Genomic DNA, 15,891 nt, shown 5'->3' with positions numbered 1-15,891 from the left:
TACCTATCTAGGACACTAAAAGCAAAAATTAATCACGTGGTTTCTAGTTTTTATTTGTTCTGCTGTTCTTCTTATTGAAAAGAGTCAGTTTTATTTCGTTTAATTAAGGTTATTTAATGTTGATAGTTTCATAAAGTAAGAATATGGATAAATCTCTATAACAACAATCATTATAGCCTTTACATACACATTTATTTTCACTGTGAATCAAATGGGAATAAGAGTTGCACATCAAGCATGTTGGTATAAACAGACTCGCCAATTTATCTAAAGTCGATAAAAAGACATTCCATACAGCTGACTCCCTTCCATTGTATGGAGACTGTTCGTTGCCAAAAATCCAGCCTTATTGAACAGAGTTGAACAGTTTGTTTACTGATAAAATACAATTGTATTGCTTTGTATGTCAACTCTAATGTTGCATTCTTGGATTGAGTTTGCCGATTTAAGATTGTGAACATGTATTTCAACAAAATACATGTTGTTAACTGACAAAACATTGACTGTTATTCTGATAGTAGCACTACCAAGTGTTCATCATAACATGCGGAATACAGTTCATTGTTCGTGTATACGCCGACAAAACAGAAGTTACTTTCTTAGCCCATCATGATTCGGATTAGCATAATCCAGGTTTACACGTTTTTCAATAGGAGATAAAATATGCTCCGCCCATTTTCCCGCCGTAAATAAACGTAGTAATCCGCTCAGTTTCGGTATTTACCGTCAACCAAACATAATTCACTTGCATGATTGCCATTCTATGCCTTTATTCAATCAACATCAGCGGTCTTTAAATGGTTATAGGCATATAAGTTTTGAAACGTTGTAGATACCAAATTTCCTAGAAAAAGAAACTAAAAAAATCACCAGGTTACTTACTGTCTGAGGTTAAATATTTTTCAAGGAAGTAAAACAAATATTGATAAGACTATATTCAACGACAAATGAATTTTACTGAGGGGATTCCAAATTTGCATAGGAATGAGTAACATTAACAGTTAAGCTGCTACCTGACCACTTTCAAATTTTCAAGTCAACATCTGAGAGATATTTTGATACGACTAAGTACAGACCAAATTCTGGCTTAGTAGCATTTACAATTACATTAGTAACCTTATTTCTAGCGTATGACTTGACAAAAAAAACTTTTAACAAATAGTAAAATTAAAACAAAAGTTCTATGTACCCTTTTGTACATAACTTTTTTATTTTTACCTTATTGTATAGATATATTTTCCCCTTTTTTATCATTTTTTTTATAAAGGTATATTATGTATGTTGATTATCAATTCAAGGACCACAATGGAAATAAGGGCTTGCCCTTTTTGTGTTATCCTTGGTGTTGGTGAGCATGTCATAGTTTTCTCGTATGTCAATTATCGATAGTAAACTTTGAATAGTTCCGTGGTATTACAGTTGGTAAAAAATTTGGGTTTTTCTACAAAATAGTCTTTTAAAAAAGAAGGCACAGGCTTACTGTTCAGTTCTCTTTATTCGTGTTGCCAAAAGTAAATTCGATGTATCTCATTCTAGTACTGTTTGCTGAATGTAAAAGAAATGCGTACGAGTACTACAATTGTAATGTTTGAAGACACACAAATCCTATCGGAATGAATTTGTGACTTATGTCAATATATATGGGAAACATATCCTTATGTTAATTCACCAACTTTAGTTTTTGCATATTATTATGCTCATTATCAGTATAAACGTTGTTACATTGTTACAGTATATCTTAACCAATTTTGCATTACTTGAATATCCTGTACTAGAATACGTTTCAACAAAATCAGAGGATATTCAAGTCAACTGTAATGCAGTTGATGTATGTGAAATTTAAAACAGTTTTATATAATTTGAAATATTTTTGTACCAGCAAGAGTTACCTCTCTTTATATTTTGTTTTCGTGAAAATTGGCTCCGCCTATTAATTTTCGTCTATTTCCGTGGTAAGTCAATATATGGAAGTTGCAAAATCGTTTACAAATGTTAATCGCGTTAGAATGTAAAAGGAACGTGTGGTGTTGTCAACCTGAGAGTGTCAACTGATGCAGTTACATTCTCAACGTCATGATGCACAGCATTGAACGTGTTGTGTACATTCTATCGTTTTCTACAAGTCGCAAATTTGAAGTTATACACTTCTAAATACAGTGTGCAATTGTTGCACATTTACAGCTTCCATTTTATCAAATCGAGGTAATCAAAATTCTTAATACCAGTGCAGTATGTAAATCTCGGATTGACTATTAGATTTTTACTAATCTGTAAAGAAGAACCGAAGTAGGCAATATCAAGTTTCAAAGGCTAGATTTTTGGCAACGAATAGTCTCCATACCGTTGTGCTGCAAACACCAAGATGCAAACAAGATCTTATTTTGCATATAGATCTAGATGTAAAAAATGAAATAAATGTTTAGCTTTTACTGACAATTTCTTATCATTATTTGGATTTTGGCGAGGTTTATAAGCATTATAACATTGATTATTCAAAGCTTAACTCAAACTGAAAATAGAGAAAATTCCAAAGAAATTGTTTATATCATATTTTTACATTGTGTACGTCACTCCGTGTTTACGTAGAAAGGCCAAATATTTTGTTTTCTGAGTTTAAAAGTCTCATTTTTCGCAAAGGGGGGTATAAACTGACATTTTAAAGAAATTTCAAACCATACTTCCTTATGCCTACGTCACATTACAAGCGGGGACCGGCCGATATAGAGGGATCGCTGGGACACCGTTGCTAATTTGAGATCTCAATCATGTCCGGGATAAGTGGGCGGTCATTCTCCCTCTGTGGTCAGTTAGGTATTCGGACGGTTTCCGAAGGGTACTCGCCCGGTCATCCGATGAAAACAGTTGGCGTCTTCTTTCTGGACACCGGTCGATATTCTAAAGGTACCCGGCAGACTACCGTACGATAAATGTCCAGTTGCCTTCCGTTATCTAGCCTGTTTGCAACAATCGTACGATAACGGTAAAATATACGTGCGATATCTGGTCGGCTTTCGGATGGTATTCGTATGGCATGCTATCCCATTTTCGGGCCGTTATTCACACATCCTTTTGTTAGCATTTTTCCTTGCCTTCTTCTCCTCTGATTTCTTCCCCACCCCTTCTTTGCTTTCAGTTTTGGAAGGTATATTAAAACACTCTGAAATCAAAGTTTTCCATAAAAGATTGTAAATGAAACTTTTAGAAACCTTCATGAACGTGTGTGATAACTGAGAGAATTTTTTCTAAATACTCGCCATCGGTTGCCCGTATAGGCGAGTCCTCAAGAAGAGTATTAGTCGTTCTTGATGTTGGAGGACAGCGCGAGATAATGATAGCAAGATGCCCCAATTTCAGAAAAATATGAAAAACAAGATCAAAAAGGAAGGAGGCGTTCAATGAACGCAACCCCGACACTATTTAGCAACACAGTATGAACAACGTCAAAGAGCCAAGCAGGACCCAAAACAATCTTCTCCTTCTTTTTTACCTATCCAAGTGTTAAAGCACTCATACAGGGGACCTCGCTGTAAAATTTTGAAACAAAATGATCCCCCGGAATCATTAATCACAACAAAATTACATAAGAATTGCAGACTCAGTTTAGGGATTCTTATTTTATCTATTTGATTGAGTCTGTACATGAGGGATTATGAATAAGTGCAACATCCCGTCTGAAAGATTCCTTGTAATTTCAGTTGGTCATCCCGGGAATCGAACCCACAATATACAGATTACAAGTCTAGCGATTTAACCGATTCAGCTCTGCACGCCGGCTAATGAGATAATGATGGTGTTCATTATGATTTAACCTGAGAACTTTGGCAGGAAGCGAACTTGAATATACATACCAGAGCACAGTTCAGCCACCACATCGTTCCTGGACAGTCTGTCAAGAAGTTAAACAGTAATAATCTCTTTTAATTTCGCAAGGTACTGATAATATTTGTACAACGAAAGTGACATTCACCGTCGTCCGAGAATCGAACACGGGTCAAAGGCTTTACCTGCCTTAAGGTATGTTTAATATCCCCAACGTTATCCTTACGGACATTTTAGGACCATACGTGCGCCGCACTGCGTCCATCCGGGTCCCGGTCAGTTACCTGCCGAGACGCCTTCGGTGACCGCTCAGATACCGCTCGAAAACTGGAAGAACATTGGGAACCCAGTAGGTAAAATTCTAACCGGTATTTTACCGATAACAAAATGTGTCCGGTCTGGTATCGGAGGGTATTTTACCGTGTCTGCTACGTTGCACTGGCGATGTACCGGATGCCGGAAGAACATAACTCTGCACTAAAATTCTCCGATTACCCGTACGGTGCCCCACCCGACACTTGACACCGGAAGGTCACCGGCCGGAGACCTTTAAAGATTGGCAATTTCATCCCGTTCAGGCATCGGTACTCCATCGTAAACCTAATCGGAGTGTTATGTGACGCAGGCTTTAAGAAAATTGATTTCTCGGATTCGAGACTGACAGAACAATTGAATAATTCTCTCTAAAATGGCTTCCCAGTGATATACCCTAGCAATGTTTTTTATTTTAATTAGCTCATATGTGCTAACTCCCTTTTCACATAATTGCATTGTTGATTTTGTATAAATAGGTAACGCATATTCGAATTAAGTAACATCCTAAGAATACCTATTGAATCAATTAGCAGCTACGAATGTGTTGATCGATTTACACCAAAATTATTGATTTCATTTTTTATTATTTTTTTTCGATACTCTTTTTTTTAATATGCCCGTGCGTTTTGGCGCATCGGTAGGTACGCCACTGAAATCGCTTGCTGACATACAGAAGCAAATGCTGACATAATGAAGCGGAAGCTGACATACAGAAGTGGATGCTGAAATTTAGGAAATGGTGCTGACTTACAAAAGCTGATGCTGACATTAAGAAGTGGATGCTGACTTACAAAAGTGGTTGCTGACATACAGAAGCTGATGCTGACATACAGTAGCTGATGATGACAAACAGAAGCGGATGCTGACATACAGAATTGGATGCTGACATTTAGAACCGAATGCTGACTTACAGAAGCTGATGCTGAATTTAAAAGCGAATGCTGACTTATTAAAGCGGATGCTGATATACAGAAGCTGATGCTGACATACAGTAGCTGATGCCGACATACAGAAGTTGATGCTGACATTTAGAAGCGAATGCTGACTTAAAGAAGCTGATGCTGACGTACAGAAGCAAATACTAAGTTACAGAAGCAGTAGCTGCTGACTTACTGAAGTGGATGCTGACATACAGAAGCGGGTGCTGACTTACAAAAGCAGGTGCTGACATACAGAAATAGATGCTGACATACAGAAGCTGATGCTGACATACAATAGCTGATGATGACAAACAGAAGCAGATGCTGACATACAGAATTGGATGCTGACATTTAGAAGCGAATGCTGACTTACAGAAGCTGATGCTGAATTTCTATAAGCGGATGCTGACTTTTTAAAGCGGATACTGATATACAGAAGCTGATACTGACATACAGAAGTAGATGATGACTTACAGAAGTAGGTGCTGACTCACAAAAGTGGATGCTGACTTACAGAAGTGGATGCTTACTTAAAGACTTAGATGCTGACTTACAGAAGCGGGTTCTGACTTACAAAAACGGGTGTTGACATACTGGAGAGGGTGCTGACTTACAGAAATAGATGCTGACTTACAGAAGTTGATGCTGATATACAGAAGTAGATGTTGACATACAGAAGTAGATGCTGACTTACAGAAGCGGGTGCTGACTTACAGAAGCGGATACTGATATACAGTAGCTGATACTGAAATACAGAAGCGAGTGCTGACATACAGATAAAGCGAATGCTGACATACAGAAGCGGATGCTGATATACAGTAGCTGATACTGACTACAGAAGCTGATGCTTAAATACAAATGCTGATGCTGACATACAGAAGCGGGTGCTGACTTACAGAAGCGGATGTTGATATACAGATGCGCATGCTGACATAGAGTATTGCATGCTGACATACATTACCGCATGCTCACATACAGTATTTCATGCTGAAATACAGTATCGCATGCTGACATACATTATTTCATGCTGACCTAAAGTATCGCATGCTGACATACATTTCCGCATGCTGACATACATTATCGCATGCTGACATACATGTACAAAAGCGGATGTTGACATACAGTATCGCATGCTGACATGCAGTACCGCATACTGACATACAGTAAAGAAACCTGACATATAGTATCGCATGCTGACATACAGTATCGCATGCTGACATACAGGACCGCATGCTGACCTACAGTGTCGCAAGCTGACATATAGTATCGCATGCTGACATACAGTATTGCATGCAGACATACTGTACCGCATGCTGACCAACAGTATCGCATGCTGACATACAGTATTGCATGCAGACATACTGTACCGCATGCTGGCCAACAGTATCGCATGCTGACATACAGTATCGCATGTTGACATACAGTAGCAGAAGTACAGTTTCTAAGTGACTGACTGAATTATGTATTTATTGAAGGTCCATTCGCACGTTAATGTGTCACCGGCTTCTCAGTTTATAATACAATGTAATATTAAAATTAAATACACCCTACGACAAAACCACAAGAAGCTGTAGAGTACGGACCCAGGACATGTTACCAGTCATGCAATTAAAGGACTTATGTTGAAGCACAAAGTGGTGATACTTTACCTCCATGCAATTACCACGGAGAAGTAGCCAACTTAATGAATTTTGAGGCAAAAGTAGGCCTTCCAATGTACGGCCGCCAATAAGAACATTAATGTACAGTTACCTGAAACAAAATTAAAATGACCCTAGCACACTTTCCCCGTCGTCCCTGCCTACTTTGTAAGACCACTACCTTCAACTTTAGTCGGAATATCGGCAGCCGAGTCGTAATTTGCTATAGAGCTTAACCCTTTCCCTCATGAGCATATTGTGAAAAATGTCCGTTTTCATTGAAAAACCTCCTGTTATAAGTTCAAACTGCTATGAAACAATGAAAAATGCTTCAATACTAATCAAACTTGGCACATATGTTGACTGGACCATTGCCTTTGTAACGACATGCTCAGTCTTAAATTTAATGTTACCATGGCAACGAGGGGACATCTCAAAATTGCCAAAAATCACTATTTTGCCTTGTTTTTTCCATCAACATTTATTTCAAGGTGCTGCAACTTCTCAATGTATTGAGATAGAGTCAAAGGCTTTTCAGCGTTGGTTACCAATACCTTATGATCGAACTGGTGTTATTTTTAGCCCCTCGCAAGTCCAAAATTTTCTTGGCGATGAGGGGTACTACTGCCCCCTTCAAACCCCCCAAACAGATGGGGGCGCATAACCCTTCTGGCAACCCCCTGATGTATCGTTTGGATGGGGGGCCTCGCCGAAAAAGTGCTCACCTTTTTTAGCAACATTTCTCAAAAGAAAACATGTGTTGGGACCCAAATAGGACATTTTTTCACTATTTTAGGCCTAAAAGAGGGGGATCGAAAGTGCGTTGTTTTGCGTATATATGAGGTTAAGGGTTAACAAAAAATGATGAAAAACTTTGGAATTACCCTAAATCTAGATTTTCCGTGTAAACATGTGGTCTTTCAACTAATTTTGGTGAATAATTGTTTTTTTTGTAACATTTTTAATTTTTTTTAGTTAACCCTTTCCCTCATGAGCATATTGTGAAAAATGGCCGTTTTCACTGCAAAACCTCCTGTTACAAGTTCAAACTGCTATGAAACTATGAAAAATGCTTCAATACTAATCAAACTTGGCACAAATATTGACTGGACCATTGCCTTTGTAACCACATGCTCAGTCTTAAATTTCATGTCACCATGGCAACGAGGAGACATCTCAAAATTGCCAAAAATCACTATTTTGCCTTGATTTTTTCCATCAAAATTTATTTCAAAGTGCTGCAACTTTTCAAGGGATTGAGATAGAGTCAAAGGCTTTTCAGCGTTGGTTAAACGTTCCCTTATGATCGAACTGGTGTTATTTTTAGCCTCTCACAAGTCCAAAATTTTCTTGGCGATGAGGGGGATTACTGCCCCCTTCAAATCCCCCAAACAGATGGGGGCACATCCCCCTTCTGGCAACCCCCTGATGTATCGTTTGGATGGGGGGCGGCGCCGAAAAAGTGCTCACCTTTTTTAGCAACATTTCTCAAACGAAAACATGTGTTGGGACCCAAATAGGACATTTTTTCACTATTTTAGGCCTAAAAGAGGGGGGTCGAAAGTGCGTTGTTTCGCGTATATATGAGGTTAAGGGTTAACAAAAAATGATGAAAAACTTTGGAATTACCCTAAACCTAGATTTTCCGTGTAAACATATGGTCTTTCAACTAATTTTGGTGAAAACTTTTTTTTTATTTGTAACATTTTTAATTTTTTTTAGTTAACCCTTTCCCTCATGAGCATATTGTGAAAAATGGCCGTTTTCACTGCAAAACCTCCTGTTACAAGTTCAAACTGCTATGAAACTATGAAAAATGCTTCAATACTAATCAAACTTGGCACAAATATTGACTGGACCATTGCCTTTGTAACCACATGCTCAGTCTTAAATTTCATGTCACCATGGCAACGAGGAGACATCTCAAAATTGCCAAAAATCACTATTTTGCCTTGATTTTTTCCATCAAAATTTATTTCAAAGTGCTGCAACTTTTCAAGGATTGAGATAGAGTCAAAGGCTTTTCAGCGTTGGTTAAACGTTCCCTTATGATCGAACTGGTGTTATTTTTAGCCTCTCACAAGTCCAAAATTTTCTTGGCGATGAGGGGGATTACTGCCCCCTTCAAAATCCCCCAAACAGATGGGGGCACATCCCCCTTCTGGCAACCCCCTGATGTATCGTTTGGATGGGGGGCGGCGCCGAAAAAGTGCTCACCTTTTTTAGCAACATTTCTCAAACGAAAACATGTGTTGGGACCCAAATAGGACATTTTTTCACTATTTTAGGCCTAAAAGAGGGGGGTCGAAAGTGCGTTGTTTCGCGTATATATGAGGTTAAGGGTTAACAAAAAATGATGAAAAACTTTGGAATTACCCTAAATCTAGATTTTCCATGTAAACATGTGGTCTTTCAACTAATTTTGGTGAAAAATTGTTTTTTGTAACATTTTTAATTTTTTTAGTTAACCCTTTCCCTCATGAGCAAATATATAAGGTAAAGGGTTAACTATACAGGGGTAGTTTAGTCTCCAGGAACTACCCTATAGGCAACACAACCGCGCTCTGGTCTGAACAAGTCAACTTGCCCTTGGTGATGAATAAGCCAAGCTCCAAATCTTCTGCGATGCCCTGTGATTTCTCTACGACGTGCAAAGACAAGTTACCAATTTATCTGCAAGTAACCGACTACTTATCTCTTTCTGAATGAATTGTGAAAGATAACTGACCATAAGACTCCGATGATTAATTGTCACTCGTCCCAGGATTGAACTAGCGATCCCCGGTATTACGAATCCGAGTACATGTACCCTTATTGAACTAAACTGGCGGGCCTATTTTGCTAGGTAAGATTCATGAAAGGTCGGCCTTGAGATTCAATACTGCTATAATTTCGAAGAACAAAAGTAAATTTACGCACCAGCATACATTTAATTTCATATTAATTAAATCATTTTAATTACAATCATTATCATGAGCAAATGCTTTTCACAGTCAAACATGAGATACTCAAAAATTAATATTGTTTTATGAGTTTTTTTTTCTAGGTTCAGCTTCTGGTGCTATCTGTTTCATTATTTTGTCTGTTTAAACTCTGATTTTAATACATTTCTAGTGTTACTCTGGTACATGAGGATTAAGGGAGTGTAAATTGACATATGATAATAATCTGAACTTATCTAAAATCCGAGGAAACATATTTTACTGTGTTAATGACACAAAATTATTATAAAGCCAGTTAATAGAGGGGACTTCAATGAAAGAGAACGAGAGCGAGTATAAGATGTATAAAATTACAGTCCTGTATATCCTGTTGAAATTATTACACCCAGATGTTTAACTGAATTACAAGTTCTCAGACATACCAAATAATAACGTTCTATTTATATGAATTCAAGGAATTTTTTACATACATAGGCCTACTGTAAATTCTCGTAAATACTCGTTCAAGGAGTCATGAAATATCACGCATGCCTTACATGTTTCAAATTTATTTTTGTCTTGAAAGAAGAAGAGGAAAAAAAGAAAGAAAAAAAAAGCCAACACAATTAAAATGTTCTCTGCGACTGTTGTGCAATCTATTAGGTAGTCGGAAGATTATGATTGTAACATTTCACTTAAACAGCTAATAATTCATCCAACTACAATAGTTAACGCGTGAACTTTTACATGAAAAAAAAAATATATTGGTACTTAACAAAACACATATATCAAGAACAGATATTCATGTTTTATTGATCACAAAATGATAGGGTATATAGAAGTTGTACATTTTTTTATTTATTCAGTTTATCATCCTTTTTGTAACATTAAGGTATTCGCCAACATTTTCCGTGTCAAATATTTCCGATACGGAAGGTACCGACATTTATCGAGTTTTCATGCTCATTTATTCGAGCTCAAGGTGAATGTGATACTTTTAATACAATAATTGCGTACATTTTTTATCAAAATTAATAAATTATGAATGAAAAATGAAATTAAACAAAAATATCAGCTCGTTTCGAAGTAGTCTATGATGACTTGTATGAATGACTACTTTAATAAAAAAATGTTTGTTATCTATTATCCCGGTGGCCATGACATTTTTCTTCCAGCAAGCACGTGTAAATGAAGATGAAAAACATGTTGTCCACCGTCGCTCCCGTCGTTCACGACAATCCTATAACCGTTAGTAGCACCTTGGTCCTTAGCAACTTTTGTCGCTACCCACATCATGTGTCCAAGTAACTGCAAATATAGATACTTTATACAAGCAATCACATACATCAAACGACAAACTTCGTCATTTTCCGCGAAGCAGTGGACTTACATGATGTTTGCTCTGGACATATTGAACTTACTTTTTTCTTTATAAGATATGGCTAGTGGCGAAATATATATATTATCAAATTGCTCGTGTCATATTAAACCAATAAAGCGTTTATATGACTCAGAACTAAAACAATCTTATCAAGTTACCGGTTTCAAAATTATTACTAATAAAGTATGGAAAGTGGCAAATACCACCCGAATTCATACACGCTATTGATGAATGCTCTAGTTACGTCCCCTTTGTTTTCTTTCACATACATAGTTTTTGGTAATTGATTACGGTAGCATAAGCGAGACATAGAAAATCTTTATATTTACTACGTGGCTGCACGATAGCTTTTACTTGCGTACACAATGTATAATAGGTGGCAACGCGATAGCTATTGCGTGATCACGCGATATGTATAACGTGCGCACGCAACAGTATTACATGGTCACGCTATAGATATTACGTACGCGCGTGAATGTAAAACATACCGCGTGGCCACGTAATACTAACGCGTGCGCACGTAATATCTATTGCAAGGCCACGTCATAGCTATCGCGCGCGCATGTAGTAAATGTCCTCTTTAAGTCACGGTAGAGTAGCATTGTAATATATGTAAATTAGCGTCATAGGTTGCTATTTCACATCAAGGTAGAAAAATGAGCTACCGGAAAAACTCGTCACTAAAAAGAAAAAGTGGTGAATTCATTTTGTTGTGCATAATATAACATATTTGTAATGTATGGTGGCTTTTTCGCGTCGCTTTGTCACTGGCGAAAACACGACCAAGCGCCAAAAGGCGCGTTATTGCCTTGTCCTCTTGTCGTCCTGTCGCTAGCAAAACACGCCAAACACTATGACACTTTGTCGCTTGACTCAAATTGAAGAACTGACTTTTTGGTACTTTGATGCGCTTTTGACAACGAGCCAAGTGACAGCACGATCAGAAGCCCACCTTTCGATATAAGCCAAACGATAGGGCAACATGATGAAAACGCGCCGCAGGCGATAACAAATCAGCCACCATAGTAATGCAAATAATGTCCCTTAAATACCAAATAAAGATAACCAAGAGATTTTTCTTCACAAAAGTATCAGTTCTGACAGCTAAAAAACGGACATTATTATCAACCCGATAACAATGCTTGCTTGACAAGATCTTTAAAACATTTTTATGTGTATAACACACAAAACAAACATACCTCTTTTTGCGTTTCGTTTATACTATCAATCGTCTTTATTTCTTGCTTGGATATGACGAGGAAATGTATAGGGGCTTGAGGGTGTATATCCTTCAGGGCTATACACTGAAATTATAAATAATTATAAAACACATATTGTATATCTGTCATCTGAGATACACTGTTGTTGGTGGTGGTGGTTGTTTTTTTTTCCAGGCAAGCCTTTGGCGAGCTTACTAACATTTTTCCTAAAATGTTTATATGAATGACAACAAATATTAGACATAACTAAATGACTACATCTTATAAAAAACTTCATTTTCATTTATCAACAGATTCTTATGCATTTTTGTGAGGCAGTTATTATTATTCGTGTGCATATTAAAAGAAATACTTTATGGCTATATCACATTGAAAAAGGACAAGCATGTGACGAAATAGTTACGTACAAAATTAAATTGGATGAGTGCACAGCTGCACAACCTATATTAGACGAAGCGTCCACAATGCGACAGACCTATGATATATATGTGATATGAATTTTTGGGATTCAGGAAATATAAACGAGGATTGGAGAACAATTTAGAATTGATATGATTTTTCTTTAGAATCGAAAAATGATGTGCAATGTTTTTTACCCGCGTAAGAAATGAAAACAAGGCTGAACTAGTATGATTGGATCCATGCATGATTTCTGTTGGAACATCACGTGATGCAAACGCTAGAAATGTATTGGTTACATTCTATTTGCTGTTAAATAAAGTTATATTATGTATTTATTAACTTCGTTGTAATATACGTCTACTACATATTAATAAATAAGCTATTGGCATAAAATGTGACAAGAGCTAAGTATATATTCAATTCAATCCAATATTCTATTTGCAATAATCAGCATACAAAATGCTTCTGGCAAAGGTTAACAAATTACAATATATACAAATCACACATACATCAAATGACATATAATTGTTATATAATTGTTACATCATTGCGAAGCTGATGTGGAGAAACAACAAAGAATATGACATGCATTAACTTACATGTACATATTTATTTCATTTCTTTTCAAAAAAGCTTTATTTGAAAATTTCGATGCATTCAGTAAAGTTGATTGTTTTCTACTTGACATTAAACTATAAAATTTCGGTAAAGATGGCCATGCTTTGGAAAATATCTGTATATAACTGTAACTACATGTATTTCAATTCATATATTAAATAACAATAGTTCTTGGTGGTACATTGAGTAAAAACCCCGCCAGTAATCTGGCGATAGCTGTTTAATTATGCAGAATAAAAATAGAATACTATGTCCTCATTCCTTGCAGTATGAATACTGGAACATTCAACAATAAGCTTATTTGTACATGTTTAATTCTGCGCCTGCTCCACTTACAATGTACTTTACTATTAAGTCATTATGTTGTTTATTACATTTATAAATGCGATTTAAAGCTACTATAAATTATAAATGCAAAGCGCAAACAAAACAACAATAAATATAACTACCTTGTCATCTTCATGTAAAAATGGAGGGCCTTTAATATCTCCTCGAATTATTTTACCAAAAATCGTATCACCATCTTCGTCCGCCATTTTGGTAAAATAATTCCTGATTTACTTGAACTACTGGGTACGCGTCACCTTTCAAAAAGAGAATGACTCATCCGGTATTGAAGTTAACCAATCACTGCAGACGTTATAATTTATACGGGTACATATCATGTAATATGCTGTATCATTCACCGAACACGTTTAAACATACAGCATACGTGTTTACAGCAGTATTTTGAAGGTCTTATACATGTATTGAACATGTACCAGGGGAAAACACTTCTATTAACTTATATCATGTTTGAATACAATTATGTTCTCCTTCAATGTCTTACTGGACTTCCAACTTAAGCGCGGAGGAAGGTAGTCTAGTACTGGTGTAACTCTCCAGGAACGATGGTTAGGTAACTACCCGCCTATATGACTGAAATACTGTTGAAAAAGGCGTAAAATGAAACAAACAAAACAAACAAACCAACTGTCCGGGTGCAACCGGTGGCATGTCAATTGCCCATTATAATAATTGTAAACGTCAAGTTGTTGCGACTTTACATCAAGATAAAGGCGGCGGGGGGGGGGGTGTCAAACGAATAACAAATAACTATTCCGTCATTATAACGACGATCCCAAAATTTATCAAATTAATTTGTCACTGTAAATGAGAGACATTTAATAAAAATATGGTACTTATGACTCGGTGCACGTGACTTTCAAGAATCGCTTGACTAAAAAATATGGTTGATAAGAGTGGGAAAATTTCAAGAAGTCTGTTGTCTGATGATGTTTTAGTTATTTATGTCTGACATTTGCACTAAACGAAACATATTTAATACTCTCATAAACAAACTGAAACAGGAACTTGAGAGAGAAAAAAAAACACACAAGCACTCGATGGTTGATAAGATTTATATTGTTCCATTTACCTACTTCTTTTACCAGGAAATGTATATTTGTATATTAAACAACATCCCATAGCTGAGATATATGAATAACTCAACTATGGGATACGTAAATGTTTAATGATATATCGATGTATTGTCTAAAATGTTTCTGTTTTAATTTACGAATCATTCGTGTTTTACCAGCTAACAGCTAACAGCTAAATTAAATCAAACTATCAAAACGAAAATAAAGTAATCGTAACCGTTTCACGAATGGTTTACAACATGACAATCAAATATGTTACAATTTTGATATTTTAGTCTGGATATAACAACCATGTTTAAAGGCCCATTAAGCTTTCATTATGCTTCCTTAGCTATGTTCAAAATCTTTTCATTCATTCATTCATTCATTCATTCATTCATTCATTCATTCATTCATTTTATTTATTTATTTATTTATTTATTTGTTTATTTGTTATGCTGTTGCGATTTTCATAAAGTGATTTATTGACCATATAGCAGAGCCGAGCCATTTTTTGCTTCTTTGCGTTTTATTAATAAGTTCAGTTATAGTGATTTATTACTTTTGTATGGAAGTCAAAATACTACTTTATTTCATATTCAGCGCTATTTTCCTCAGATGACTAGCACCTCACATGTTATAAATCCCCCATTACAAAAGCAAAACACATGTTTGCCCTACTCACGGGACAGCGTAAGGTAAAGTAGGGAAAAGTAGCTGAGTCTGCTGCCACACTGCCGGTTTATTTTGGCGCCAAAATACCGACTTGTAGTGCGGAGGCAATTTTCAGGTATTTCACTATCTGAATTTCTTCCCAGAAAGGGCCTCCTCCAAATGTTTTGACAATCAAAATAAGTTAATGTACATGTTATTCCCTGTGGATAGGGAAGAGGTTACAATTGAATGATACATTATTGTGTTCTAGACAGAACACATTATCCATCAAACAATTAAACTCATAAAGTTTATACTTAGTAATCTTGTTTGAAATGATCACTTTATGACATCGCATGCAAGGACATTCTAAAACAACTAATGAACAGTTATCTGAAAACATTCATATACAAGGTGAAACAAAAAGTTAAATAAAGAAAAACATCAAAACCAAAAAAAAAAAAGTCAATTAAAAAAATGACAGTCAACATGACATGGGAGAGGGGGTCTTTCCTTATATCTTTAATACAAATGCTTGGTAATGCATGATAGTCACAATTAGAACTGCTGTCTCATAATGTGAATTTGGTGGTTTTTATTT

The 15,891-nt window shown here is 36.3% G+C and overlaps 1 protein-coding gene across 1 annotated transcript; it reads right to left on the bottom strand.

Moving 5' to 3' along the window:
- Positions 1–10,403: 10,403 nt before the first annotated feature.
- LOC132746343 (adenosine 5'-monophosphoramidase HINT1-like) lies at positions 10,404–13,844 on the bottom strand. The gene is made up of 3 exons (XM_060735455.1): positions 13,686–13,844; positions 12,196–12,300; positions 10,404–10,923 (listed from the first exon to the last, which is right to left on the bottom strand). The coding sequence occupies exons 1-3, from the start codon at positions 13,770–13,772 to the stop codon at positions 10,759–10,761; spliced, it is 357 nt and encodes a 118-aa protein (XP_060591438.1). The 5' UTR covers positions 13,773–13,844; the 3' UTR covers positions 10,404–10,758.
- Positions 13,845–15,891: the final 2,047 nt, after the last annotated feature.

This window comes from Ruditapes philippinarum, unplaced genomic scaffold, assembly GCF_026571515.1.
Source record: "Ruditapes philippinarum isolate M1 unplaced genomic scaffold, ASM2657151v2 ctg4606_1_1_1_1, whole genome shotgun sequence".
NCBI classification, from domain to species: domain Eukaryota; kingdom Metazoa; phylum Mollusca; class Bivalvia; order Venerida; family Veneridae; genus Ruditapes; species Ruditapes philippinarum.
The sequence above is the reverse complement of the archived record's forward strand: the minus strand, read 5'-3'. Positions and strand labels throughout refer to the sequence as shown.

Coding starts and splice junctions, on each gene's coding strand:
- LOC132746343 (XM_060735455.1), bottom strand. CDS start 13,772: ATGGCGGACGAAGATGGTGATACGATTTTTGGTAAAATAATTCGAGGA. Junction 12,301..13,685: donor TTTTACATGAAGATGACAAG/GTAGTTATATTT, acceptor TTATAATTTCAG/TGTATAGCCCTGAAGGATAT. Junction 10,924..12,195: donor TAAACGAAACGCAAAAAGAG/GTATGTTTGTTT, acceptor CTATATTTGCAG/TTACTTGGACACATGATGTG.